The 26761-nt window shown below is 50.6% G+C and overlaps 4 protein-coding genes across 14 annotated transcripts; 2 read left to right on the top strand and 2 right to left on the bottom strand.

Annotated features, from left to right (window-relative positions):
- Nucleotides 1–8: 8 nt before the first annotated feature.
- On the bottom strand, nt 9–5450 carry LOC108160334 (protein stoned-A). Of its 4 annotated transcripts, XM_017294278.2 has the most exons (4): nt 5089–5176; nt 3949–4067; nt 2138–3490; nt 9–1390 (listed from the first exon to the last, which is right to left on the bottom strand). In XM_017294278.2, the coding sequence occupies exons 3-4, from the start codon at nt 3459–3461 to the stop codon at nt 30–32; spliced, it is 2685 nt and encodes an 894-aa protein (XP_017149767.1). In that variant the 5' UTR covers nt 3462–3490; nt 3949–4067; nt 5089–5176; the 3' UTR covers nt 9–29. The 4 variants fall into 4 exon arrangements, with proteins under 4 accessions (XP_017149767.1, XP_033243020.1, XP_017149784.1 ...); XM_033387129.1 differs by lacking the exons at nt 3949–4067; nt 5089–5176 and adding an exon at nt 5369–5450; XM_017294295.2 differs by lacking the exons at nt 3949–4067; nt 5089–5176 and adding an exon at nt 5329–5417.
- Nucleotides 3516–11113, bottom strand: LOC108160362 (alpha-(1,3)-fucosyltransferase C). 5 transcript variants are annotated; one of them, XR_004471485.1, is made up of 8 exons: nt 11037–11113; nt 9900–10846; nt 9791–9824; nt 9673–9732; nt 9434–9589; nt 8174–9348; nt 5089–8104; nt 3516–3663 (listed from the first exon to the last, which is right to left on the bottom strand). XR_004471485.1 is itself a non-coding variant. In XM_033387136.1 (6 exons), the coding sequence occupies exons 5-6, from the start codon at nt 8959–8961 to the stop codon at nt 7669–7671; spliced, it is 1224 nt and encodes a 407-aa protein (XP_033243027.1). In that variant the 5' UTR covers nt 8962–9348; nt 9434–9589; nt 9673–9732; nt 9791–10846; nt 11037–11113; the 3' UTR covers nt 6705–7668. The 5 variants fall into 5 exon arrangements, 3 of the variants coding, with proteins under 3 accessions (XP_033243027.1, XP_017149833.1, XP_017149842.1); XR_004471486.1 differs by having other exon boundaries at nt 7297–8104; XM_033387136.1 differs by lacking the exon at nt 3516–3663 and having other exon boundaries at nt 6705–8104; nt 9791–10846.
- Nucleotides 11114–12678: 1565 nt separating this feature from the next.
- Nucleotides 12679–13769, top strand: LOC108164997 (ras-related protein Rab-21). Its single transcript, XM_017301028.2, has 2 exons — nt 12679–12863; nt 12912–13769. The coding sequence occupies exons 1-2, from the start codon at nt 12800–12802 to the stop codon at nt 13517–13519; spliced, it is 672 nt and encodes a 223-aa protein (XP_017156517.1). The 5' UTR covers nt 12679–12799; the 3' UTR covers nt 13520–13769.
- Nucleotides 13770–15186: 1417 nt separating this feature from the next.
- LOC108164866 (proton channel OtopLc) lies at nt 15187–26358 on the top strand. 4 transcript variants are annotated; one of them, XM_017300806.2, is made up of 7 exons: nt 15187–15261; nt 16942–19061; nt 23313–24080; nt 24144–24261; nt 24605–24701; nt 24770–24952; nt 25031–26358. In XM_017300806.2, exons 2-7 carry the CDS (start codon nt 17188–17190, stop codon nt 26335–26337), a joined length of 4347 nt encoding a protein of 1448 aa, XP_017156295.1. In that variant the 5' UTR covers nt 15187–15261; nt 16942–17187; the 3' UTR covers nt 26338–26358. The 4 variants fall into 4 exon arrangements, with proteins under 4 accessions (XP_017156295.1, XP_017156290.1, XP_017156291.1 ...); XM_017300801.2 differs by having other exon boundaries at nt 23310–24080; XM_017300802.2 differs by lacking the exon at nt 15187–15261 and adding an exon at nt 15362–15535 and having other exon boundaries at nt 23310–24080.
- The last annotated feature ends 403 nt before the right edge of the window (nt 26359–26761 follow it).

Below are 26761 nucleotides of genomic sequence, written 5' to 3'. Positions count from 1 at the left end.
TGTGGGTTTTTGTGGTTTTTGGGGTTTGCTTATCGCTCGATCAGCTCGCTTTCGAGCAGCTTGATCTCCGTCTCGCCGGGCGCTAGATTCTCCGCAATGGAGGTGTCGAAGGGATCGATGTCCTGCGGCCGCACCGGTGGCGGGGGGCGCGAGGGCAGCGAGGGTGTGAGCACCTTGTCGCCAAGTCCCAGATCCTGGGCGTCGCTCTGGGCGTCAATGGCCAGCTCCTGGGCGCTCCTCTGTGGCAGCAGCTCGTTCTCGAGCAGCTTCAGCTCCGTCTGTCCGGGCTGTAGATTGGCGGCGATCGAAGTGTCAAATGGGTCAACGTCGTCCTCGTCCGACTCCCCCTGGGCGTTGTGGGCGCCTTTGGGCAGCTGTCTGCGCTCCTGCGCGGGTGTCAGCACCTTGATGTCGATGTTCTCCTCGACGGCGAGCAGCACCTCGGCGGGCACGGGCGTGGGCGGGGCACGCGGATCGAAGTCCGGATCGGAGAGGCTGTGCCGCAGCGTGGGCGTGGGCTCCGCAATCAGATCCGCCTCGATGTGCTTCAGCTCGATGTCGCTGAGCTTGGCCTCCGGCACATAGGAGGTGTCGAAGGGATCCTCCGACTCTGGTATGCCCTCGGCAATCGACTGCGATGCGTTGGCTGATCCGGCGGCGGAGGGCGCGTAGTACGGCGTCAGAGGCTTCTTGTTGGCCCCGACCTCATTACCGGCCCCGAGTAGGTCCGGCCCTGGCACCAGGAAGCCCACACTCTTCGCCTGGATGTTCAGGCTCAGCGAGGACTTGCGTCTGGCGGCGTCAAACTCCGGAGTGATGTGAGATGGCGAAGGTGGCACCGGTGGCTTCGGCCTCTGCGGGGGCTTCTGCTGCTGCTTCTGCTGCTGCTTCTGCTGCTGGTCCTCCTCCTGTCCGGCTCGCGGATCAAAGTCCGGATCGCTTAGTGAGTGCTTGAGTCCACCGCTCGTCTCGTTGGTGAGCAGCTCCCGCTCTAGAAAGCGCAGCTCTGTGGCCTTTGGCTGAACGATTGCACTGACCGCTGAGGTATCGAAAGGATCAAAGTCCTCCGGCTCTTGATCGATGCTAAGGGTGGGCGCCAATGGCGCTGGCACCACCTTACTGAGATCGGTGGCACTCCCGGCCAAAAGATCGCGGCCTGGAGCCGCTAGCAATGAAGACCCGCCAGTGGTCTCCTCCTCGGCGCGCGGATCAAAGTCGTCGTCCTCCTCGAGTACGGTGGTCTTCTTGATCACCTGCTCCGCGTAGTTGGTGTTGAAGGGGTCGTCGTCAAGATTGGGCTCCTCCTCGTCGTCACTGACGTAGATGGCACCAGGTACAATGTGTGGTCCAGTGGCAGGCCTGGCCGGTGGCGGCGGGCGCTTGGGTTTTCCTGGTGATGGCACGAAAATAAGTACGGGTTACAATTAGTAAAATTGGATAACTGAGGCGTGTAGAGGTGTGTAATATTATCGCTGGGGATTGGATCTGCTAGATATCTGCTGTGGGTCCTCAAAGTAAAACGCCTCAAGTATAAGTATATCTCGTATATCTCCCCAATGTCGCCCCCTAAGATCAATCAAATTTTGTAAGAAAATAGTGAAATTTAGTAAAAACCATGGGTGTTCAATCAATACGAGAGTCAGAATTCCAAGAAAATACAGTACAATTTTATTGAAAATAACTTTCTTCAAAAAAAGCATTCAATATTTCCATAATTAAACTTCTCTGAATGGAATCCCACAAAAAAAGAAACATATTTTGGATGATGAAATATTTCGTATGTAATGAAGGATTATGGAGGTATAGTATAGTGTAGTACCAGTCTGAAATACAGTACTATAAGAAGACATCCGCACCTGCAGAATAATATACAATTATCATATACATATGTATACTTGAAAGCCGAATCTGGCTGAGATTGGATTACTCGTAAAGCCAGAATGAACAGTCGTTTGGCTCCTTGAACACCTGGTCTTCGAGCAACCAGCTTTTGAGATCATGTTCCGATATAGTACATACAAATAAAGGAGATGAATATCTTTCGAAATTCCCAGAAAGAACATCTTGTGTTTTGAGTGACAAGTGTGCTGAGATATGCGTTCAAGTTTGAAGGGTGGATCCATGGATGATCGCTCACCTGGTAGTGGCTCCTCGGACTCTGGCTCCGCCTCGAACTCGGCCCAGCTGGCCTCTGCAACCGCTTCGGCGAGTAGGGAGACTGGCGGCAGCACGACCTGGTTGACGATGGTGATGTCCTCCTTTTTGGTGAGCGACTCGGCGGCTAGTTCGGCGAACTCGTCGTCCTCCTCGTCCTTGAGCGCGTCGAACTCGGCTAGATCCGGATTGAGGGAGCTGCCCTGAAGCTCTGCGAGCTCGGCGTCCTCGTCCTGCTCGTCAACCCTTTGGGGCTTAATCAGATGCAGATGGAGCGAGACACTCAAATCGATGGGGCCCGCCGATTCGGTGAGGTCGTCGTCGACGAGATCGTCGAGCAGATTGTGCTGCGGCTCGGCGTTGGCGGCTGCGGCTAGGAGATCCGCCTCGGGATCGGCTAGCTCTACGCTCTCGCTGAGCAGAAGATTCTGGATGCCCTTGCGGAGCTTGCGCTTGGGGTTGGCTAGGGCTAGGGCGTGATCGCGGTCCACGCGGCCTGAGAGTACCTCTACGGCAGCACCGAGGCTGACGAGCTTCTTGTTGCCCTTGGCCTTGTCGGCGCCAACAATGACTTTCTCCGCGTAGGCGGTGTCGAACGGATCGGGCCCGTCGTCCGCCGGGTACACGGGCGAGTCGGGTACAACGGCTAGTTGGAGCTCTCCGCTGGTGATCGCCTCGATGTAGTCGGTGGCAAAGATGTCATCGACCTCGTCCTGCTGGTCGTCCTCCGAATCTGAGAGCTCGACAACGGCCTCTGCTAGCTTGTCGCGCTGTGATTCGATTAGTGCGAGGCGCTGGCGCTCACGCTCCTGGCGCTGGGCCTCGAGACGGGCTGCCTCCTCCTCCTCCTGTTTCTTCTTCTCGGCAGCCGAGGGCAGGCGTTGGTAGAAGGACTCCTTCTTGATGCGATCGAGCTCGTCCTGGGTCTTGTGTAGGATGGTATCGACGCCCGATGTAAGCGCCTTAAACTTGGCCCATTCCTCGTCGCCTCCGCCGCCGCTGGAACTCTGATGCTGATGCTGCTGATGCTGATGGTGGTGGTGGTGGTCGTCAGTGGAAGTGCTTGCAGCACCGGATTCGGCTAGATGAGCGTCTCCGACAGAGGATCTGTGGTATGTGGCGCCTGCGGCACCCTCGACGTCCGATGCGCCACCGTCCGATTCGCCAGCGTCCGATTTGTTGGCCGCCGCCTCCTGCTTGGCCCTGAGCTCGCGTTTGTACTGCTCGAGCTCCTCTTCGGTGAAGAGTTCTTGGTCCTTTTTCGACTTCTTCTTTTTCTTTTTTAGGCCCTTTGGTAGCTTAAGCATTATCTAATTGCGGAGACATCGAGATCGGTCTGCAAATATTTATCGAGAACTTACTCCCACAACTGCTTCAGAAGCTTCAGAAGGATGACTGGATACTGGATTACTGGATACTGGATACTGGACAGAGATAGAGGTTTGCTTCTACGTAGGACTGAATGATGGACTGACTGGGTAGGTGGTAGTGGTGGTGGTGATTTGGACACTGCGGGAGAGGGGATACTTATTATGTAAGCTACTCATCGACAAAGGCGCAAATGTACGTAGGTGCATCTGCATCTATGTACATCCCGAATACGCGTCGAACTACGCACTAATTGATTGATTGATTGATTGATTGGTTGATTGATTGATGATTCAGTTGCGGATACACATTACATTGACATTTAAAGAGTACATATATGTATGTAGTATATATAGGAAGTGGCGATTTTTTTCTACTGGAGTCACTACCCAACCCCGCAACCCGTCTACCGTCTACCGCACTCACCGCCGCACCAAATGTCCACTGGAGGCTATAGAGATTGACACCCACGGAAAATCTACACTCGACTGTGCTATTACTTCTGGGAAAATCCATACGAAATTTCCTATTAAATCTGTGTAGACCTACAACGGGATATTGAATGTTCCCTGTTTCCTGTACGTGCGTGCTCCGTTCCGTGGAAAAAATGTACACGGTCTCTCTGTTCTCTGTGCTCTCTTCTCTCCTCGCTTCTCTTCTCTTTTTGAGAACGAGCTTCCTGGCGGGGCTCTGCGTCTCTGAATGTGGTGTACCTACACAGGAGCTTTCTCGAACAAGGAGAGCTTTTCCACCACAGAACCACAGCCACAGAGCCGCAGAAACAACAAAAACCGTAAAAAAGCCGAGAAGAGAACTCAACACAAAAGTCAAAGCTCACATTGGCAGGCAATAGATTTTCGCCCACTTGCACTTACTGTTGAGTGACTTTTGACGGGCACTTTGCCAGCACTAGCACCAGCACCAGCACCCGAACAATTATCTATTATTTGCGAATGAATGCCACAATCATTGGGGGTCATCGATAATTGTTTTGCAATTGGTTGAATATTTCAAGATCAGACAGAGAGAGAAAGAGAGAGATAGAGAGAGGGGTATCCCTTTTCAAGGATGCCCTGCCGCATCATCATGCAGATGATGTACACATGGGGCACAGAGAGAAGCAGGACAGCACGCTTCTCTGCGAATGGGGGGCAGTAGTATCTCTTACATCTCGGTTGTTGTTGCCTATGGCTTTTAGTGTGAGGGAAAAATCGATGATATAGAGACGCACTTTGGGGCATAGAGAAAAAGAGACAGGAAGACAGAGGGAGAGAGACAGAGACAGAGTACGTTCCCACGCACGTACATAGAGGTATATATGTATATATATATAGGTATATTATGTACATACAAGTGTTACACGAGTTTTCCTACTCAACTTTTCTTCACACTTTCCCCGACACAGTCAAAATGAACATTAAAAAAAAGTTGGCACACACTCATTGGAGAAATATTTAATGGGTTTTTTTTTAAGCAATATTCAACACTCGCTTGATTTTTTGTTAATTTTTGGTTGATTTTTGGTTGATTTTCGGTTCGATTTTCTCTGAAAATTATGCAACTTACGTCTCACTCTTGCGCACTTTATTGGGTGAAGGGGGGAAATTCAGGAAAAACAATTGCGTTCGTACATTCGTTTCCTCGTGGCACAGCACACACACTTCTTGCCGAAAATCAATGAAATTTCTTGAATTTACTTTAGTTCTGGATATTTTTTAGGCCGAGGTATTGAGCGTTGAGCGTGGTTTTGGTTTGGTTTGGTTTGGTTTTTGGTTTATGGTTGTCTGCTGGCTCTTTCTTATTTACTTGGGGGTTTTACTGCCGTAATCTCCTCGATTTGTGTTACCTCTGATTTGAACTATCGGGAAATCTAGCACAGAATGAGTTAAATGTCATGAATTTCCATAGGAAGTGCTTTCAGAGCAGAGCAGAGCAGTGCCGTGCCACACACAGTATCCTTCAAAAAGCTGCGGCCCAAAAAAGCTTCTACGCGAAAGCGCCCCAAAAGCACACACACACATATACACAGCGGAGCCCACAGCTGACGTGGGGGTGTGTGTCCCTCTCCCGCAGGAACTCTATGTTGCTCTCCAGAATAGCTCCAGAAGCTTCGAAAAAGCTTCACCGAAGGAAAACAATAAGAAACAATAGCAGCTTCCGTCCGTCAGAGACGTCATCGTTTGACACTTGACATTTGGAATACACGAGGCACGACGCACGACGCACGACGCACGAATATCGCGACGCGTGCGCCTCCCCAAGTGCGCAGCCCTGGAGAAGCGCCAAACGTTCGAAACGAGGGCTCTGAGTCTCAAGAACCCTATCTCAGAATGCTTTGCAGGCATCTTAAATTCTATAACGATGATAAATACCAATCAAATTGGAAAACTTTAATATATCAGAAGGTGGCCTAGATTTGTGACCGAGCTCTGACTTTCTAATTATAAAGTTAGAAAAGATAATCCATTAAATATACATATATGTCCATTCTGAAATCGCCATCGACAGCATCCCATCCTATCCCAAGAACAGCTGCGACGCGCGACTACGAGTATTCTCCAATAAATGTCTATATATCTACTGCAAGTATATTTTGATACCATTATGGAAAGAAAGAGGAAGCGGGAAGGCGACAAGGACGAAGATAATAAGGCTCCCAAGAAAAAAGAACGGGAGAGCCTCCCGACTGCTGAGGTAAGCCAAATCGCATGCCCGTGAGTTTTGTTCATTTTTTTGCCAAAACTTAAGCAATTATTATTTATAGCCATATGGAGGATCATGACAGGTATGTGTAATCGAATGATAGTGAAGCAGATCTTGCTAATGATTAACTATAACCATAGACACTAGACTAAATCCCAATTAGTACGTCCACAGGAAACAAAAATCCTCACAATTTAAGCGCTTAAATGGAATTAAATTTCTCAAATGCTTTCGAACACTTAAAAAAATGCAAATTCGGACTTCCAGTGCATGCAGGCTACCCGCATGCGATCCCATGCATTCTCGGCAGAATCCATTGCATGAAGCACATCTCACACCCTACCGAATTATTAACGGAAACTATAGCCAATAGAAGATGCTTCTGCGTGAGGCAGACCCGCCTAGGAGAGCATCCGTATTATCAGGAACCCCCAAACTGAAGACGTCTTAACGATTTAAAAGTAAAATAAAAACTGATATGAATCGGAATATTTTGAACAGATTTATCAGACATTTGGTATACAAAATGCTTCCAACTTGAGCCCCTGAATGCGTAAAAATAAATAATAATAAATAGAAATATGAAAGAACTACCTGATTCCATAGAAAATACTTTCAGCTAAAACTTGATCGCAAGAACAAATTAATAAAGGGAAAAAGAATGGAAGGGTCAAGAAAAATTTAATGCTTTAGTTGCAGTCCTTCACTTGCTTAAAAATCATCTTTAAAAAGGTCTTAGAATGGTTTAATGAACATTTAGGGCCCGCTAAACAACAATCAACATCAGATTACGGGCATTAAAAACCCTTAATCTATGAAAAATCTGCCAAAGCAAGAACATAAAATAGTTATAAAATAAGTTAGAAACATCAGAGAGTTACCCTAAAATTCCACCACAAACTGGCACGCATATGACAAACATATGGAGCTACTAATTTTAGTTGTTCTATAGATTATCCTTACTGACTAAGCTCAACTAATTATCAAAATAGTAATACAGGAGAGGGGTACAGCTGGAAATTGGAAGAAATAATGATGGTCTACATAGAAATCGAAACAAATGAAACTTACACAAAGGTGCGTGTGTGTGCGCTCTTACGTGTATGTGTAAGTGTGTGTACTCTTATCGCCCCTAGAGGCTCATAATGGCGATAATCTGACGCTTTTGGATGGGTTGTAGCTGCGATTGTGGATGAGTCAGTGCTGCATTGGACGGTGGTAATGTCAAATCGTAGTCGTAGCCGGCTCCCCGCATATCTTTCGGGCCGGGGCTTCGAGTTTTGTCACACAAATTTTGGTAGGTGGGCACGGCCATGACGGTTGGAGCAGGAGACACAAGAAAAAGTTTCCCATATCGTATGCAAACAGTCGCATGCCTGCTATCCCGCTTTCTCGCGTGCGGCTGTCGCATAGCGCCGTCCTGTTCCTTTTCGTGCGTCGCCCTCAAAACCGGATGTTTGCCTTGAACCGGCAGCTGTTGAACCACCAGGACTCGATGTCGCCGTACACCTGGGACCTATGTCGCTGAGCGGACGAGTGCAAACGGGCGCAAAGGTCGCAGAAGGGGGAGACGGTGACCAGGCGGTAGTGCTGGCGCCACCAGAAGTAGCTCGTGTACTCCTCCAAATCGCCGGCCACGAAACGCATGTGCTCGGCCAGCTCGAGGGCGCTGTCGAAGCGATTCGCGTCGATGTAGGAGTGCGGTGGCAGGAAGCGCGTGTAATCGGCCCCGCCAAACACCACGGGTATGATGTGGCGCTCCAGCACCCCAAAGAGCTTCTCCGTCACATAGTCCTCGCACAGCGAGTTCTCAAAGGCCAGATAGAACATGTAGTCCGTGTCCAGCATCTCATCGCAGTGCGGGTCGCCGCGGTCACAGCTGAAAGAAGCAACAGAGTTAATGTGGACTCCACGATGGCATAGGGGCATGGGGAAGATGGTGACTCACCTAAGGGGTCCGCACTTGCCGTATACGTCCACCTCGAAATGCTCCTGCAGGGCCGCCGTGAGGTTCTCGCGCCGAGACAGCGTCTGGCAGTGGGACACGAACCACGCTGCCATCTTGGTCTTGCTCTGCCACAGTCCCTCTGCCCGGGTGTCATTCCAGGTACCTTTTGTGGGCGGCTGGCGCCAGTGGGGCTGGGCACTGGGGGCCACCACGGCACCCGTTTCCATGTCCTGCAGCTGGCCATAGGGCCACACCACGTCCGAGTCAAGGCGATTGGTCATGGTGAGGTTATAGAAATCCCGCTCGTCGCTCAGCCGGTGCTTGGTCTCGCCAGCCGACTCCATCAGGGCGAACACATAGGCCTGGTGCGGACTGCGGCTCGCGGGCATTGGCTGCAGAAAGGGGAAATGCTCGGCCATGTGGAACACAATGGCGTCGTACAGATCCAGAGCGGGCAGGAAGTCATGGCTGTTGGTCACCTCGCACTGATACACGGGACAGTGCAGGTCCTCGCGCAGCTCCTGCGGCCCCAGCGAGTCCGCTGGCAAGCCCCAACGCGGATCCCCGAAGAAGTTGCTCCACAGCAGAATAGAGCGCGTTCGAGAGCTCTTCTGGGGGTTGCTCTCCAGGTACTCCTGCATAATGTCATACTGGTGGATCAACGGCGAGTGGTTGAGCTTGTACAGCACTAGCAGAGTGCCCAGGAGGAAGACAGCCAACAAAAGCAGCAACAGCAGCTGGGTCGGGCGCCGACACCCATTGTAGAACCGACCTGAACGAGCAGCCATTGGCAATTCGCATTAGCTGGTCTTCAGATAATGCGAGGCCTTCCTCCACCGCGATTATCGTCATTCCCCTACCTTCTGACGACCGCGCCCGCGGACGAGGTGCGAGGGCGATAAGGTAATTAGTATTGATTGCTTTGCCGATAAGTGGAGAAAACACACATTGAACGGCAGGTAGGCGGACAGCCCTTATCGGCACCAGGCACCCAGGGTGGGCAATCATTTTTTGGCGTCTCCTTCCACTGACCATTAGATGATTAGAGGGCCAGCGAATGCCACAGATTGAGGGCTGCCTGGAGCACGCGGGTGAGCACGGTGAACAGGGCCACGAATCCGTGGACGAGGAGCGTCCTCAGCAGAATCAGCAGCTGCCTCATGGTTCGTCCAGTGCTGCGGAGCAAATGAAAGTATCAACGAACTGCAGCACCGAGCCTCTGAACCGAAATCGGAACGGGAGGGCGCAACAGCAACCCACCTGTGGAAATATCCTCCAATCACCCAAGTGTTTACCTGGGAACGCAAACACTTGCCTAAGTCGACCCCGGGGACGGGGCAGCAAGTTTTGACCCGCCATTGTGGAGAAATCTCTGTCAATTACTTTAATGGAAAGAGCCGCACTACCGCTGCACTCCTGCAAGGGATTAAAATTAATGGTTTATTGTCATGAATGGGGAAAATTACACAATTTCTACTCCACTTTGATTGCGCACTTACAACGGGTCCACGCGCCAGTCCTCCCAGTCCTGCCACCACCATCATTAGCCGCGAATGTGTCTATAATTAATTATGAATTAGTTTCCCAGCCCGGTTGCCGGATATGCATGGTACGTACCCATTCCTCACCCCAAGGCGGCAATGTTGATTACCTGCGAGATGTGCATCGAAACAAGGGAGCAGGGGATTACACTTGTGTCTAAAGGATCCCCATATTCGTTGCTTACTTGTTCTTTCCATCGATGTCTATAACTTCGATACGCATGGTATATGTTAGTCCAGGGCCAGCGCCGTGACTCCTTCCAGCTCCACACGCTCATTGCCATCGACTCGGGCCCGAATGATGGCCTGATGGCTGCCGACATCTGTCGAGAAGAGCAGACGCCTCGCTTTCATGGACATGCCAGGACACCGGCAGCGGCACATTTGGGCAGTCTGTCGTAGCTGGGGGGGATGCAGGGCACGTTTTTGGCGAGGCTGCGGCTGCGGCTGGCCCGTCTTGATAAATGTCTGCGGTGCTCCAGTCGCTCCAGTACACGTAGTCCTAGCTGGCAACCAGTATCCGACGCTTCTTGCCATCCAGTAGAGGCGTCTCGTCTCCTGGTCGAATATGAGCTCCCGGCCATGATTGCAGCTCGGATCCGTCCATCGTGGCGCGGCGTATGGAGTCCGAGGGCGACTCTGTCCAGTATATGTAGCCGCGACGCGGCTCGAAGACCAGGGTACGCGGCTTCTCCACCTTCTTCCACAAGAGTACGCGCCGACTGCTGCCATCCAGGCAGGCGACCCCGACTGCCGGTACAGGCAGAGGTGAAGCAGGCCCCATTCCCCACGGCACACGCGACCTTGTCGGTCTTTCCATCGCACCAAACGCCAGAATCCTGAAGACGCCGGTGTCCAGATGTAGTTTTCCGACGAACAGCTGTTCCACCCTCATTGGAAGCACTGGCTCCGTCTCCTAGTGGGCGCGTGGGCGTAGAGTCTACCGTTGCAGCTGCCACTGACGCCGCTGCTGCAGCTGATGCTGCTGCTGCTGCCGCTGCTGCTGCATTCCTGCTCTCCTGCTCGTCGGCGGCAATGCGTAATTCCAGGTTATCCAAGACCTGATCAATGTCCACCAGATCCATGGCGCTGCAATGATCGCATGGGAGAGACGGATACGTAATAAGCCAGGCTTAAACGGCATCAAAATTTTCACATTCGATGATTGATTGGTAGAAAAGTTGATGGAGGGAGGGGGGAAGAGAGAGAGAGAGAGTGGGAGCGATGTGTGTGGGAACGCAATAGCAAAAAGAAAGAAAAAACAAAGCATTTTAGTTTTATGATTATCCGGCCCCTTTATCACCTCAGACAGCAATAATTACCTTATTTACTTGTTATTTATTTATTTATTTTTTGGCTAGTTTTTAATGTGGCCGACCCTTAGAAACCAATGTTATCGGACATATCGATAAGCTAAAACTCAGAAATATACCAAAATATACCGCCTCATTTCAAAAATATACCGTAAATATACTGACGAATTTAACTTTTATTTTACATATTCCTCGTTTTTGATATTCCGACGAATATTACTAGCTATATAGAACATTTAGCCATGCCATCAGAATTTTATACGATTGATAAATCAATTTTCTATTTAACTGGTGTATTCTTAATACTTGCATTTATTGCATTTCGCGAAAAAGAGGTTTTAGCGAAATAAGTCAAACAAAAAACAAATAGCGAAATAGGTCAATCAAAACAAACGAAAAAGGGAATTGCTCAATTTTGATATTCCATTGAATAATGCTGACTAACTAAATATCTCAGCAATGCCCACATAGTTTTATCCCATTGATGAATAAATTTTCTACAAGATTGGATAGTTTTTATCCTTGCTTTTATTGTATTCATTGTAAAAAAAGGTTTAAACGAAAAAGTTCAAAAAAAAAAAAGAGTCGCTATATTGCGTGTAAGCCGTAGTCTAGGCCTTTGTATACCCTATTTTGTGATTTTTGTATGAAAGTATATATATTGATATGCAGATAAAACGTAACTAATAAAGACCTTTTCTCAAATTGACATTTTTTAGACATATTCATGTATATGATGAGTGTTTTGTATATATGTATATCTCGATCCTGATACCTATTCATGGTCCCTACAAGAAGACAATAAGCTTTAAAATATCATTGAAATATTGAAAATAATATTAAATAATATTGAATAATATTAAAGTATATTGAAAATAAATTGTTTTTGCCTGGGATGACAAACATTTTCTCAGTTCCATAACATCCATTTCCCAGGGTATGCAAAATGTTGCTCAATCCGCGCAATGTTGTGGAACAGTGCTGCTCGATTTCACGGCACATGAGTCTGGCCCATACAAATTAATGCTGCCAGCAACATAAAACGTAAGAAAACGTAAGTGAGTAGTAAGTGAGTATGGAATGTAAGGGACATTGTTGAGAGAAAAAGGACATTGTGGCGGGGAAAAATCCCTCCACGAAGAGAGGATATCCCATCACAAAATAGAGAGAAAGTCCCAATAAAATATACGGTCCCACTCTAAAAAATACCGAAAATGTATCATATTCCTCGTTTTTGATCTTCCGTCGAATATTACTAGCTATATAGAACATTTAGCCATGCCCACATAATTTTATACGATTGGTGAATCTATTTCCTACTTGATTGGGCTATTCGAAATAATTGTTTCATTCATTTCATTTAATAATCTAATAACATTTTGCAAACATTTTGCAAACATTTTTGTCATTTTTATATACCGAAAAATTGCTTAATATACCGAAATATACCGATATACCGAAAATATACCGTCGGCTCATTTTGGACGCCAAAAAATACCGGAAAGTATTAAAAATACCGTAAACGGTCACCCTGCTCTAAGTGGTATTTCTACATTGGTGCATTCGACAAGAGGGTGGTCCACAACGCGTCTTAAAATACACTGGAATGTACTAGAAAATACTATGAAAAGTGTACAATTTGCAAGGTGTGTGAGCTAGACATGGTGGCAAGAAAATCAGAGTGACGTCTCATTTTATGGATCCTCCATGACCAAAACAAAATTAAAAGTTTAAAATAAGCCAGTAAAAGTTGGTTAATTAAGCGGAGAACAATGAGCTCGCGTAGGAGCAGGAGCGGTCCCACCCTGAACTTCAAGGCGGTGCTGCTGGGCGAAGGTGAGTCCTGAAATCCATTCGATGCGACTACGATTACGATTCTTGCAGGCTGCGTGGGCAAGACGTCGCTGGTGCTGCGCTACATGGAGGACAAGTTTAACCCCCAGCACCTGAGCACTCTGCAGGCATCGTTCGTGACCAAGAAGGTGACGCTGCCCGATGAGCGGCGGGCCCAACTGAACATCTGGGACACTGCCGGGCAGGAGCGCTTCCATGCGCTGGGCCCCATCTACTACCGTGGCTCGGACGGAGCGCTGCTGGTGTACGACATCACCGACCAGGACTCCTTCCAGAAGGTCAAGTCGTGGGTGCGCGAGCTGAAACAGATGCGCGGCACCGAGATCTCCCTCATCATCGTGGGCAACAAGACTGATCTGGAGGAGCAGCGGGCCATCGGTTACGAGGACGCCCGCCAGTACGCCCAGACGGTGGGCGCCCAGTACCTAGAGGCGTCAGCCAAGGAAAACGAGGGCGTGGCCGAGATCTTCGAGCTGCTCACCCAGCTGATGTTGGAGCATCTATGCCAGCGGGAGCGGGACGCTGAGCCCCCGAACCTCCTGCGGTTAGATGCGAGCGACGCCGTGAGTGTGTCGGAAGGAGAGGAGGGCAACGGTGACGACACTGGAACCGGCCAGCGTTCCTGCTGCGGCATCTAGGAGCTGCGGGAGGCGGGGGTCCGCCCATCGCCGTCCATTGTGATAATATGTAATGTACCAGTAGATCTGAAGCCGATGTTTGTCTGTATATACTATATAGATATATATATAATTACTTATATATGTATGATTATGTTACCAAATTATCGTCTGTTTAAGTGGTCCCCGATGATCTTTATTTGTTGTAATCCCCCTATTAACCCCAATACCTGGATTAACCATTAAAAATTGTTCTGATATGATTCCACGATTCCCTGTTTAGGACTTTTAATATTACATTTTCGCTCTTTGTGTGCGTCAAGCAATAAAATATTTTTTACTAGCGCCCTTACTTATCTGCATTATATTTGTGAGATAAGAACCTCCCCTCCCCAATCATCAGCTGCGGGTAGAATTTCGCATGAATTGGAATCTTTATCTGGAGTGGGCTGCTCGCTGTGGGCACTCTTTCGCCCGCCACTGTATGCAAGCAGTTTACTACACGCTGTTCACTCCTTCGCCTGCCACTGCATGCAAGCAGTGCACTGCGTTCGGAACTGCTTTGTTAGTTTGATTTTAAATTTGAAAGTATGAAAGTGCAGTACATATCTGGTATATGCCAAAGAGAACCCTATTTATGATTGTAAATTAATGTCAATAGGTACCAAATTCTTATGAACCCCTCAAATACTCCAAGGTGTTAAGTAAAAGCGTACAAAAAGAGCCAACTAGCTAGAGGGGTGAAAAAGGTTTTGTTCATTTCTTATGGTTTAATAACAGGAAGAATTCCTCCACAAAATGGCAGTTCCGATTCGTTTCAACACAGTTGACAGTCCTGGCTGAATTTCCTCATTCGTTTTCCTCATTACGCAGGCTCCGAGGCCCAACAATGAGACGCACTGACACCAGAACCCCTTCTACTCTCGCCACCTGTCTCTCTTTCGCTTTTGTTTCATCTCTCTAATTCCCTTGATGTAAGCGACATTCCAGCACAGCCAGAGTGGTATCCCAGGGCAACACGCAGATGAGAACGCGATTGGGATTGGGGATGCCATGTTGGGGGGGTGCTGCGCACTTCTGTTGTTACCGGTTCGGCTCGTTCGGGTTCTATTGCTCTCGATGCTCCACAAACGAGTCACAATTGAGGCATCACAACGTAGTGACACTTTTCACACGCTCACAGATCCCCCCCGCGCCGCTCCATAGCACGTCCACCCTTCAGAGCACAATGGGATAGAGAGATCTAAAAATGTATAATCTGTTTTGCATTATTGAAATACAATATCTTAGCAATTGTTTATTATATCAAGGAATGGTAGGGATAGTGCTTAAAGGCATGACACACATTATCCATAAGCCTTCAGGCTTCAAATAGGATACGATACGATGCCAGCTCTCACAAGTACGGAGCGTAACACGGTCAAGTGCGTAGTTATGAATCCCGGCTCGGTTCAATTGTGTTTGACAACCACCGTTCGTTCCCCCTCTCCTCTGTCCTACATATGTCTGTGCACTGCTTTTGCTTTGTTCTCTTCTCCAGCAGCTGCGCTCTCGCTGCCCTGCTCTCTCTCTCTCTCTCTCTCTCACACTCTCTTTGATACCAGAGGAGAGGCTGTGCTGTGGGTACTGTGGGGCTGTAGCCGTTGTTGTCGTCGTCTAATGGCGCAGCTTTGGCTTCGTACTGCCGCCCCGAACCGATGGCGTTTCATTCTAGAATTAAGTGCCGCCGCAGCAGGAGTCGACTACTGCGACAGGCGCTCCGTGTAAGTGTGTGTTTTTGTCCAGAGTGTGTGAGTGTTTGAGTGTGTTGGGTGTGTTGGTTGTGTGTGGTGTGGCCCCGTAAAGCCCGTTTGTATATGCCCCGGACCGAAACCGAAACCGAAACGGAAACCGACAGCGAAACAGAAACCATAACTGAGACCGAGTCTCGCGACTCATGCGAAGGAACCGAACCGCAATGCAGTGCGAAGTGCAGAGTGCAGTGTAAAAAAAGGAGGAGAAGATCCTGGAAGAGGGAAAGGCGTCTAACGTCTAACGGTCTGTCTATTGGCAAAAAAGCATATAAATTCCTTAATTTGTCAGAACAGAACAGATCAGATTGGTGTCCATCTGGCGGTACAAAGGGGTACGGTACGGTACTCTCTCCTATGAACAGGAGTAACGGTATGCAGCAATTTGAACTGTATTCATCCGGTTTTACGGGAGTGTGCGTGCGTGTGTGTGTAAAGAGTGTGTGTATGGCTTTTAAAGGGCTTCCATCCAGTATGTACTGCCATCCAAGGGATTCTTCACGGTTCCCCTCCAAGAGGAGTATATGGGCTTTCTAACAGTCCCTCTTAACGGTCTTCAGTGTGTATGTGTGTGGGTGTTTTTTTTTGCTTGTTTTTTTCTGTGCCGCAAATGAGTCTCATTGGTTTTTGTTGTTTGCAAAAAAATCCCTGCCCTACAAAAGCATACGCAGTATCCGTATCCGTATCCTCTTTTTTGAGGGGTTGCACACACACACACACACAGCCTCATATGTACATGATATTCCGAAGTTCATTCCGAACACACACACACAACCCCGCAGCGGAGATTCCCACCAAACAAACAAACAAACAACAGCAACAGCAACAACAAACAGAAAGAAAATAGAGAAATAGAGCAACAACTTTTCCAGATAACCGTTTGGCCTGCTCCTGCTCCTCCTGGTCTTTCTCCCGTTGCTGTTCCTGTTCCTGCTCCTGCTCGTGCCCCTCCAACCCCTTCCAAATTAATGCTCTCTCCGCCTCCATCCCCCTGGCGGTGGTTGATCAAACTACGCACTTACACGCACACATCTGTAAAGCAGGCACTGTTGCAGGACTTCGTACATATGTATGCGTGTGTGTGTAGGATTTGTTGCGTAAAAAGTCAAATGCGCAGCAAAATGCAATGCCACGCCCCATGCCGCCCTCGACACAGCTAAAGAGAGAGACAGAGAAAGGGAGAGAGATGGAGTGAGAAAAAAGAGAGTGGGAGTAATATTGGAAGCTGGAGTGAAAGCATTAATAAAAGCCGGAGATTTAGTGGAGCAGCAGTGCAAGCAGTAGAAGAAGCAGTACAAGAAACTAGAGTGTGAGTGGAAGCAGTTGTAAAAGGAAGAGACATGGTGCAGAGTGCAAGCAGTAGAATGAGTAGAAAATCGGTATATGCATGCAAGCAGTGGTGAAAGCAGAAGCCGGGCTTTTGATTGGAAAAGAGAGCAGGAGTGGAAGTAAAAGCATGAGTGGGAGTTGGAGTGGGTATGGGGAGTGAGAGTGGAAGTGGAATTTGCAAGCTTTGGAGTGAGAGAGCGAGGATGCTGACTGCTGGCTTTTTCTTTCTGTATGGGTATGGGTGTGTGTGTGTGTGTGTGTGTGTGTGTGTGTGTGAGCTTCCTGACACTCTTCCTGATGTTTGTGTTTGTGTGTGCATTCCAGGGATACACACACAATGTGCGTGCAGTGAAATGGAGTGAAAACGAGTGACCAGAAAAACAGCAAACTAGCAAAAACAGAACAAAAGAAAAGAAAAGCAAGAAAAAAACAGCAACAGTCGCTGCGCCCAGGCAACAGAGTGCGCCACCGATGTGAGCCGTGAGTGTGAAGGTATTTCCCCTGAAAAAAGAACAAAAAGAAAAAAGCAGCACGAAACCCCATAGTAAAACTAAAGAGAGAGTGAGAGATATGGATAGCTCGCCGGATCTGTCGCTGAAGCTGCGACGTGGCTCCAGTGATTCGCGGGACAATTTCTACATGGATTTCGCTCAGGGCATCGACTCGGACATCGAGGAGGTGGACACCAACGCGACCACCACGGCCGCCGCCAGCACAAGCACCAGCACCAGCATCACCACAGCGGGGGATGCACCACTGCCACCGCCGCCCCTCCCAACAGTCTCACTCAGCGAGGAGATGCTCCTGCTGGTGGCACCGCCACCACCGCCGCTGGCGCCGCTGCTCGGTCAGCCGCTGCCCACGCTGACGGAGGCGGAGGACATGCCGCCGACGCCCACACCGCCGCCGATGATCGGTCATCCGCAGGCGGAGCCGCAGCTCAGCCTGGACTTGAGCCTCGATATGGAGATGAGTCTGGACGCCACCTCGCCGCCAGGATCGCCCATCAATTCGGTGCTGGAGCTTGAGCTCATTCCGCCGCCGCCCCTTTCCCCCATGGAGGATGCCGGCCTGCGGACGGACGTAGACGACGATGGCGAGGAGACGGACGATGCGGAGGAGGCGGCAGCAGTGCCGCCGATGCTCATCCCCCCTCCCCCCATGACAGAGGAGCCTAGGGATGGGGCTGATGGTGCCGCAGCAGATGAGGAGGCTGAGGAAGAGGAGGATGAGGAAGATGATGATGATGAGGACAAGTCCACACCGCCACCACCATTGCCGCCACTGCCCTCAAATCTGTCGTATGTCCAGGGCAACGTCACCCCGCCCCTGACCAAATCCCCCTCGAACTCACCCTCGCCACCGGTGACGCCACCGCCCTGCCCGGAGCTTAATCTCACGCGAATGGTGTCGCCACCGGCGCAGCACATCAGTCAGATACCACCACTGACGCCCTCCTCCGAGAGCGACCAAGAATCACAGCCCAATTCCCCAAATCCACGATCTCTGCCAGAGCCAGAACCAGAGCCAGAGCCCGAAACGCAAGAGGAGGAGGAGCCAGAGCAGGAGCAGGAGCCCAAGGAGGAGCTAGAACCAGAACCAGAGCCCGTAAGCGGCAGGGATTACAGCCGGTCGCTGGACAACGAGGATGAGTCGACCACCATTACCACTCCACCGAGCAACGGGTACTCGGCCTCCTCGATCATTGCCCCACCGCCAGAGCACTTTGCGGAGTTGGATGAGGACAGCGTGGGCGGAGGAGCAGGACGTGGGCTCTTCATTCCTCCGCCGCCCCTGAGCATGGACATGGAGGAGCCAGAGCGCTCCGAGGAGCCCATTACCCAGGAAGACGACGAGGATCCCCTATCCGTGGACAGGGAGGAGGGACACGCCGACAGCATCAGCTCCCCACGAGCCGCGAGCATCGCCAGCGGCGGCATCATGTCCACCAGCGGGGCCATAGCGGCCATGGCAGCCAATTCCGCTCCTGGCAGCGGCTCTCCCAAGCTCTCGGAGAGTCGCGGTCCCAGCCGCACCGGCAGCCAGCGCTCCGCCACTGCAGCGGGCGTCCTCTCGCCACAGGCATCCCTCAAGTCGCAGGCATCCATCAAGTCGCAGGCATCCATCAAGTCGCAGTCGCAATCACACTCCCAGTCGCACTCGCAATCCTCCGGCAAGAGTCCCGTGGCATCCATCAAGTCCAGCTCCCAGCGTGTCCAGAGCCCGCCCGTGGGCGAGGGGGCTCCGGTCATGCCCTCGCCGCCACTGATGCGCAGTCCGCCGCCGGAGCAGGCCCGCCAAATGCACAGTCCGCCAAGGATCACAACGCCGCCGCGCGTCTGCAGTCCTCCACTGGTCAGCAGTCCACCCAAGCTAGCGGAGACGGCAGCAGCAGCCGCCGCAGCCGCCGTCACAGTCACAATCAAGGATCAGCCGATCGTCAGGTAAGCCACAGCCCAGAGGCGGGAGAACCCATAGAAGATTTGATTTGTAGGATGGGTGGTTGATTGATATTTCAATCATTTGGATGGGTGATCACTTAAAGAAGATTCCTTTCAATCGATGGAATTCTTTGGAGATCATTTATTCGATATTTGAATACGGATATGAATATATGGAGATTGCTTGGGCTACCATTACGTTAAGCTTCCTTTTGATTAGATTTGGGACTAAGATTCAAAAAAAGCTTCAAATTAAAGTTGTGGAATCGATGGGACTCCGCGAAGAGCTCTTCATCGATCGAATTCACATGGAATCACTGATGATTCTCACTCTAAAAAAATCTACCAGCCCCAAACGCCTATCTAATTGTCACATCGTGTCTGGCGTTTGGGGCGTCTATTATCCCCTGGCTGTTCTTGTTCTAGCACTTTACTAATTGCATAAGCTGCTCATCATCATCATCATCATCATTATGAGAAACAGCAGCAGCAGCATCCTCATCATTGCACTCAATCTCGCGCCTAACTACATTCCCAGCCAGGCAGCCAGTGCATTCTCATAGTCATCAGCCTCCATTAGTCGGCTGCTAATAGCTCTACAAAAACTGTTTAACTCGTACGGCGACTCAACCCACAACCCTCAACCCCATGAACCCCATCTCTGTTATCCAGCATCCTCCATTTGATGTTGTCTGCATCCTTCTCCCCTTCATTCCGTTGTGCATTAATTAAACATCACGTTTCCAGTGCAACACCCTGACAAGTTTCACGCCGGAGCCAGAGTCAGAGCCACAGCCAGAGCCGGTGTCACACGACGTATGCGGCATTTGAAGTGCGTATACAGGTCCTTCTGCCTGCCTTCTGCCTTCTACCTTCTACCTTCTGCCTCCTGCCGGCCGCCACTCGATTGGCTTGACATGCACAAATTGTTGCAAAGCGGAATATATGCAAAAAAAAAAGAGCTACATGATTCTCCCGGCCAGTCACCTGGGGACTCCTGCAGCACAATGTTGTCGTCTGGCCGTTGCCATGCCCATTATACGTATTACGGGACTAAATTGCCGCAAGGCACCGCAAACACCACACAACCACCGCACCATCGCACCACCGCCCGCACTTAAGCACCACGCACCCTTAGCCCGACCGCAAAATAGGTCAATTGAAAGTTTGTTGTGCCTTGTGTTTGGACGAGTGCCACGACCCCAACAAGAGTCCGTCCCGTTTTTGTTTCAATTGCGGTTTCTGTTTGCCCTCTGTCCAGATGCAACGACTCCCAGGAACCAGGCTCCTCCCCACCCCTAATGGACATTTCCAGGCCAGAGTACGCGGCCAATTCTTTTGTATGTCTTGTGCCCCAATGAATACTTGATGCCCTCCGGCCGCAGACATTTTGAGAGAATACCGGGGAGTCGAGCAGGAAATAAGCGAATCAAATTGTAGTACGAGCAAAAGCTAGACACGAAAGGTTGGGCGGGTCATCGGGGTCACCTGATGCGGAAAGCCGAGTGTTGTCGGTCACTTTTTATGCAAACTTCCCTGATCCACATTCCATTGCCATTTACATTCATTTGAGCGATCGACTTGGAATTGAGAATGCAGATATAGTGATATGTGGTCGGGGTCACCTATTCCTAAGCATGATTCAGTGATCACCAAGGGTCTTAACCCAACTTAACCATCATCTGAGATGAGGCTGCACTATATGTTCATATTGGTGTTATGTGCACCATCAAGTGGCTCAAGTGAACCGAAGAAACGCGCAGATCCGAACCAGTCGAGGACGGTGCCGAATGACCCTTAAAAGTGACCCCGACACACAATAATTAACTTTCAACCAGGTTTGCCTGGTTTGTGTTCACTGTACACCACTGCAATTGAATGGAAATGGAAGGGCCCTGGAAGGGTTCTGTCGCCTTTCGCCCTCTGTGACTTTGTGGCATGCACCCAGTCCCAGTCCCTGTCCCACTCCCACAGCACTCCCGGGACTTTATTCATCATCCATTTATGCAACAGTCGAGTGGGAAGGAAGGAAGGGACCAGGACCTGGCTGGGGACTGTGGACTGTGGCTGTTGTATCGTCGGGTTAACAACCCCAACGAAAAAAAGCAAAACAGGAGAATGACGCCATAAAGTATGCAGCACGCTTTTAGAAATCTGATTACAAGTGCGCTTGAGTGCATGACCCACACAAACCACAGGCACACACACACACACACACACAATACACTCTGCAAGCACTCGACACGCGCTAGAGCATTGTTTGCCCCGTCTCCCGTGTGTTGCATGTTGGATTTTGCATGGTGGCGGCTGCGTCGCTAGCTGTGCTTTGGCCTCATGTCAAGGTTATTTGATAAGCCCCACCCCCCGCCCTGGGCTAGAACTTGTTGCGATTCCAGTTCCTTGTTTGCATTTGCATTCGTAATCCTCCATATGCCATAATGATGCCCTGCCCATGCTCTTCTCCGGAAGGAGAATCCTTTCAAGGATGTCAGTGATTTGAATGTGAATAAATGATGCGCGGCATGATCGCGGATGGCATGGGAGGCGTGTGAAGCAGGTATTCAGTCTCATATTTGGGGAGTGCTTCCTGAAGCACCACCTGTCAGGCAGCCCTCATGGGGGTCATGTGCCGTGTCATGCGGTGTTTGGTGTTCGGTGTGTGGGTGGCCCCGTCTTAATTAAACATCGCAATCACATGCACGAGCCCAGAGCATATTTCATGTTTCCATTTGGCCAGCAAACAAACATTGTGTGCCATCCATCTAATGCCAGACAGACAGCTAGCTGCCTCTGCCTCTCCATTCAGTACAGTGCGGGCCAACAGTGGTATTCCATTCTGTTCTGTTCGCATTCAGAGTACAAAGAATACTTGCAAATGAATAAGTGGCTGTACATCCCATTCCTCAATGATCTGTGCAATCATTCCAGTAGACTAGCTACATATGAGATACATTTTACAATCAATAATCCGAAGTACTACCTTCAATCTCTTGATTGTCGATCGCTTCAGGTTCATTCTCTTCGTTAGAAGATATCAGAGCTCTCGTTCAGTCAACGATTCCTTACTATAGACCCTCCACAGAGCTTTCTTTGATTTTCTAGCCACCCGATCGCAGTTCTTTGGCTATGGCTATGATCTACTGCTACTGAAACGCACTGTACCATACATATTTGTACAGATTTGTGCTCTGTGGCACTAGACGACGATTAGTCTCAATTGCTTTCGAGAATGGGACAGTCGGGACGGGAACTTCCATTCATTAAGTTTCGTGTGTTTCTGTTTGGTATCGCATCTGTGATTAAGTGCAATTTACGAGCACACGCTGTTTGTGTATCTGTGTCCCCCCCCTTGGGAATGGAATACTGCTGTACGGGCGGGAATGGGGGTAGAGTGGGTTCCCATCCGGAAGGCAACCTCCTAAATGTACCCTCCAAGCACACAAGTCTATAAATACATAGGTGCTATTCTCGTATTCTCGACTTCCAGAGCAGTGATCCATCTAGACGTAGATCCAGATTCAGGTCTCAGCGATCTCAAAGTTCAACAGGCCATCCAGATCCAGCGAAAGTCAAGTTCAATGAATCGTAATCTTGCGAAGCAAATTCCGGAATACGAGTATCTTTATACATATATGCTATATGTATACACTGAGAGGAATTTATGAAGGGATATACGATAGAGAACAGGGAAAATCTAACATAGTTTATGGTTCTAGTTAAAGGAAGTGAAAGATATTTTAAGATTATAGGAGTCCTTTGAAGTCGAATATTCCCTGAATCATACTTTGTAATCTGGCCCCAGCTCCTAAGGGATTGTATGACTCGTTTTGGAGTAAGCAAACCCTAATTTCCATCCTACATCCCACATATATTCGCAAACTGGTGGCTTTTCCCCTCAGTGTAGCATACATATACATAGATACATTCGCGTGATCATTTGTGGTCCGTTCGCACAATGACGACGGAAATGTCTGGCATCCGATATAATGGAAGCCGCCACACACCCATGCACCGTATAAAGAGATGCTTGTACGTACCACTGATTCGAAGGGGGGATTCTGATTCCGATTCCGTCCATTATTTAATTAAGCTGTCTCTCCATGTATCTGTATCTGTGTGGTTGTGTCTGCAACAGTATCTCAATCCAAATCCGAATCGGTGGCTGCCTCTGCAAAACCGAGGACGGGCTTTGGGGCCATCATTCAGTGAACCAACGTCAACCATGCATTCCACATCCTCATCCATTTCCAGCAGCAGCAGCAGCACCGCCGAGCCACCGATCGCAACACTGAGCTTCCAGGATGAGCAGAAGACCCAAACGCCACAGGCACAGCCACAGCCACAGCTGCAGCCACAGCCGAAGCCAGTGACTACTCAACCACGGACGCACTTCACCAGCAGCCACCATCACTACCATTTGCCGCACCAGTTCCAGCATCCGCACCACCAGAACCACCACACGCACAGCGTTCGCGTACCCACGCCCACTGTCCCCAGCAGCTATGCCCCGCCGCCGCCACCGCCCACCGATGACGGCTTCCCCGAGTACAGCCGCAAAAGCTATATCCCGGCCATGGCCGCTCCTGTCCTCAGCTCTTCGCTGCTGTCGGCAGCCTCCGGCGAGGGTGCCACAGCCCATGTGACGGCGGCCATTTCGCCTGGCCGCGCATCGGCCCGCTCCGGCTCCCAGCACCATGTGACCATCGACGAGTCCAGTCTGCCGCGCAAGAGCAGCGTCAGCGTGGTAGAGGCCTCGGCCGGACCCAGTGGCATCGTCGTCGGTGGCGGCGATGGGGACGGCGATCGCGACGTCGGAGGCGGCGGTGGTGGCGGTGGCGACAGCTCCGATCCGCCATCTTCCCCTGGGAGCAGCTCCCAACAGGTGAGCGGCAGCCAGGCGGACGGACAGCTGGCCTTGATGTACCACTCGCACCAGCTGACCAATTATCCGGCCATCCTGCCGGCCATCAAGCGCACCCATCGGCCATCGTTCGTCTATCCGCCAATGCCCAGGGTCAAGGCGTAAGTTGAAGATGCCTCAGATCACTAAGATGATTCTCTCTAATTGATGTTCTCTCTTCGCAGTGGCGATGCTCTGGCCACACTTTTCTCCGCCCTGTACGGAAAACTGCTGGTGGTCATGGGCGTGGCATTTCCCATGGCCGAGGTCATTTCCACCTACATACCGCCATCGTTCTACGAGGTGAGTGAACAGTGTTGGTAAATTCTTAGCATCGTTTGAAAGGGAAACATAGAATGAGCAAAGTTTTGCATTCAAAAATAACTTCTTTCGGCTTAAATTTATCGAAATCAAAACGATTTCGTGTTTAGTTCATTCCACGACATTAAACATATTGTTTGATTAGAAAACCATCTCTTCAGAACTGTAACTTCTTCAAATTTATGTCCGGGCGTCGCTCGATAGTGCACCTCGGTTGAAAGAATGAAAGAATTTCATTCGAAAATCCTCAACATGGAGCACATTTAAACTGAAATGTGGTCCAAATAGCTTTCAAATTATTTCAATAATCTCGTACTCTTTTCAGGTATACTATCTATATTTGTATATTGGTAGCATGATCTTTCTGCTGTTCATGTACGCCACGTTGCTGTGGGGTCGCCCCAAGCTGCCAACACCCATGGGTAAGTTCCGCCTGCCACTGGTGAGGGGGAAATGAGATGCATCATAATAAATCCTTGTCTTTGTGCAGCCACATCACCGAATAAAACAACAAAGAACAGCACCTCGGACAGCATGGACGAGTCGGACACGGACAGCACCTCGAACCATCGGCGCCTGCCGCCGCCCATCCAGGTGCGGCGTCCATCCCTGCTGTCGCCCCTGGGCAGGCAGCATCACTATGGCAGCTTCTATCTGCGCATGGGCGCTGTGGGTGAGTGTCCCTGATAGTCCTCCGCCTCCTCTCAGTGTCCCCATGGAAACTAAGTGCCTTTTGAAACGTTCTTTATAGCTTTTGGGATTGGCAGCATGATATATTCGGGTCTGGAGTTTGGGCAGTACTTCGAGCTGAATCCGGACACCAAGTGCCACAATGTGCTGCTAGCATTGACGCCGGCCACCCGAATGGCCTTCATCTTCATCCAGATGTACTTCATCTTCCTGAACAACGAGCAGATCAAGGTGTACCGCTACAAGATCATCGCCCGCTTCGGCCTGATGCACATGATCGGCACCAATCTGGCCGTCTGGCTGAACGTGCTCATCCAGGAGACGAAGCACGAGATTCTCACCTTCTACAATCCGGAGAACCGCACGCTGCGCATCTCGCATCGCATTCCGGGCCACTCACGCGGGCATGCCGTCATTCCAGTGCACGATCCGACCGCGCACTTGAGGGTGGCTCGAGGCCTGAAGGGCCCCTACCAGATCTTCGAGTGCCGGCGCACCAACATCATCGGAACTTTGGTGCAGGACGCCTCGCCCTTCCTTTTTCCGTGCACCATCGAGTACTCGCTGATCTGCGCCGCCATCCTGTACGTCATGTGGCGCAGCATCTCGCGACCACAGAGCAATCCGCCGCAACGCCCGGACATGATCAGCTCGCCGATGAAGCGCTCGCCCCACCACTACTCCGTGGACTGTGCACGGGCCCACAAGGGCCTCTTTGTGGGCATCCTCATCCTGGTGCTGACCATCATTTCGCTCATCATATTCTTTGTGCTGATCTCGCGGCCGGAGTTCGTCTCGATGGCCGTCACCGAGGTGACCATCTGCGAACTTCTCATCTACGGCACGGCCACGATCGCCACTCTGCTGGGGATGATCCAGATCCGGCATCTGCAGTACGATGCCTACCGTAGCTTTTCCCTGGACGATATCCTGCTGGTGGGCGCCCAGACGGGCTCCTTCCTGTACAACATTTTCACGGTGATCGCGGGCCACTTTACGCTGCGCAGCGACGACATGCTGGTGCCCATCAATGCCCTGGCCTCCATCGTGCAGACCGCCTGCCAGACGATGTTCATTCTGGACGCCAGTCGCCGCCAGGCCGTCAGCCCCGAGCACATCCGCAAAAAGCCCGGCCGGGAGATCGTCACGTTCATGCTGGTGGTGAACCTGGCCATGTGGGCGATCAGTACGCTGGAGAAATCGCGCGCCGAATCGCATCCCATCCAGCTGAACTTCTACGGGCTGTGGGCCTGGACCATCATCACGCATGTGTCCATGCCGCTGGCCATATTCTATCGCTTCCACTCGACCGTGTGCCTGTGCGAGATCTGGAAGCGGGCCTACAAGCTGAAGCCCACGTACATGTGAGAATTCGCCCGCTCGCGCATTCAGAGCATTGCGCAGCAGCAGCAATTCTGCGAGGATCTCAAGACGAACCTCTCCTACTGCTACTGCTCCACGACCCTCGCCGGCGGCGAGCTGGAGACCGTCGAGGAGGTGGACAGCGGTGAAAGTGCCAACACCAACACTGGAGAGGCGGCAGGTTCGGGATCGGGTTCGGGTTCAGGTTCAGGATCCGGTTCGGGATCCGGTTCGGGATCGGGATCGGGAGCGGTGCCTGAAGATCAGGAGAAGATTGAGGCTGAGGCTGGCAAGGAGGAAGTGAAAGATGCCCTGGGCGGCGACAGTGGGCGGCGTGCACTGTCGCCGCAGAGCCTCAACACGGAGAAGGCCTTCTGTCCGGTCTACGTCATAAATGGTGAATGAGTTTACGCGCACTTTGAGTTCATTG

This window comes from Drosophila miranda, chromosome XL (genome assembly GCF_003369915.1).
Source record: "Drosophila miranda strain MSH22 chromosome XL, D.miranda_PacBio2.1, whole genome shotgun sequence".
NCBI lineage: Eukaryota > Metazoa > Arthropoda > Insecta > Diptera > Drosophilidae > Drosophila > Drosophila miranda.
Note: the sequence above shows the minus strand (reverse complement) of the source record. Positions and strands in the feature narration are given on the sequence as shown.

What these genes read in the sequence shown, in the direction of transcription:
- LOC108160362 (XM_033387136.1), bottom strand. Translation starts at nt 8,961, where the DNA reads ATGGCTGCTCGTTCAGGTCGGTTCTACAATGGGTGTCGGCGCCCGACC. An exon ending in GGCAAGTGCGGACCCCTTAG is followed by an intron (nt 8,105 to 8,173) that starts GTGAGTCACCAT and finishes TGCTTCTTTCAG; the next exon opens with CTGTGACCGCGGCGACCCGC.
- LOC108160334 (XM_033387129.1), bottom strand. Translation starts at nt 3,461, where the DNA reads ATGCTTAAGCTACCAAAGGGCCTAAAAAAGAAAAAGAAGAAGTCGAAA. An exon ending in GTCCGAGGAGCCACTACCAG is followed by an intron (nt 1,391 to 2,137) that starts GTGAGCGATCAT and finishes TGCCATCACCAG; the next exon opens with GAAAACCCAAGCGCCCGCCG.
- LOC108164866 (XM_017300801.2), top strand. Translation starts at nt 17,188, where the DNA reads ATGGATAGCTCGCCGGATCTGTCGCTGAAGCTGCGACGTGGCTCCAGT. An exon ending in TACCGCCATCGTTCTACGAG is followed by an intron (nt 24,262 to 24,604) that starts GTGAGTGAACAG and finishes TACTCTTTTCAG; the next exon opens with GTATACTATCTATATTTGTA. An exon ending in CAAGCTGCCAACACCCATGG is followed by an intron (nt 24,702 to 24,769) that starts GTAAGTTCCGCC and finishes GTCTTTGTGCAG; the next exon opens with CCACATCACCGAATAAAACA.
- LOC108164997 (XM_017301028.2), top strand. Translation starts at nt 12,800, where the DNA reads ATGAGCTCGCGTAGGAGCAGGAGCGGTCCCACCCTGAACTTCAAGGCG. An exon ending in GGCGGTGCTGCTGGGCGAAG is followed by an intron (nt 12,864 to 12,911) that starts GTGAGTCCTGAA and finishes CGATTCTTGCAG; the next exon opens with GCTGCGTGGGCAAGACGTCG.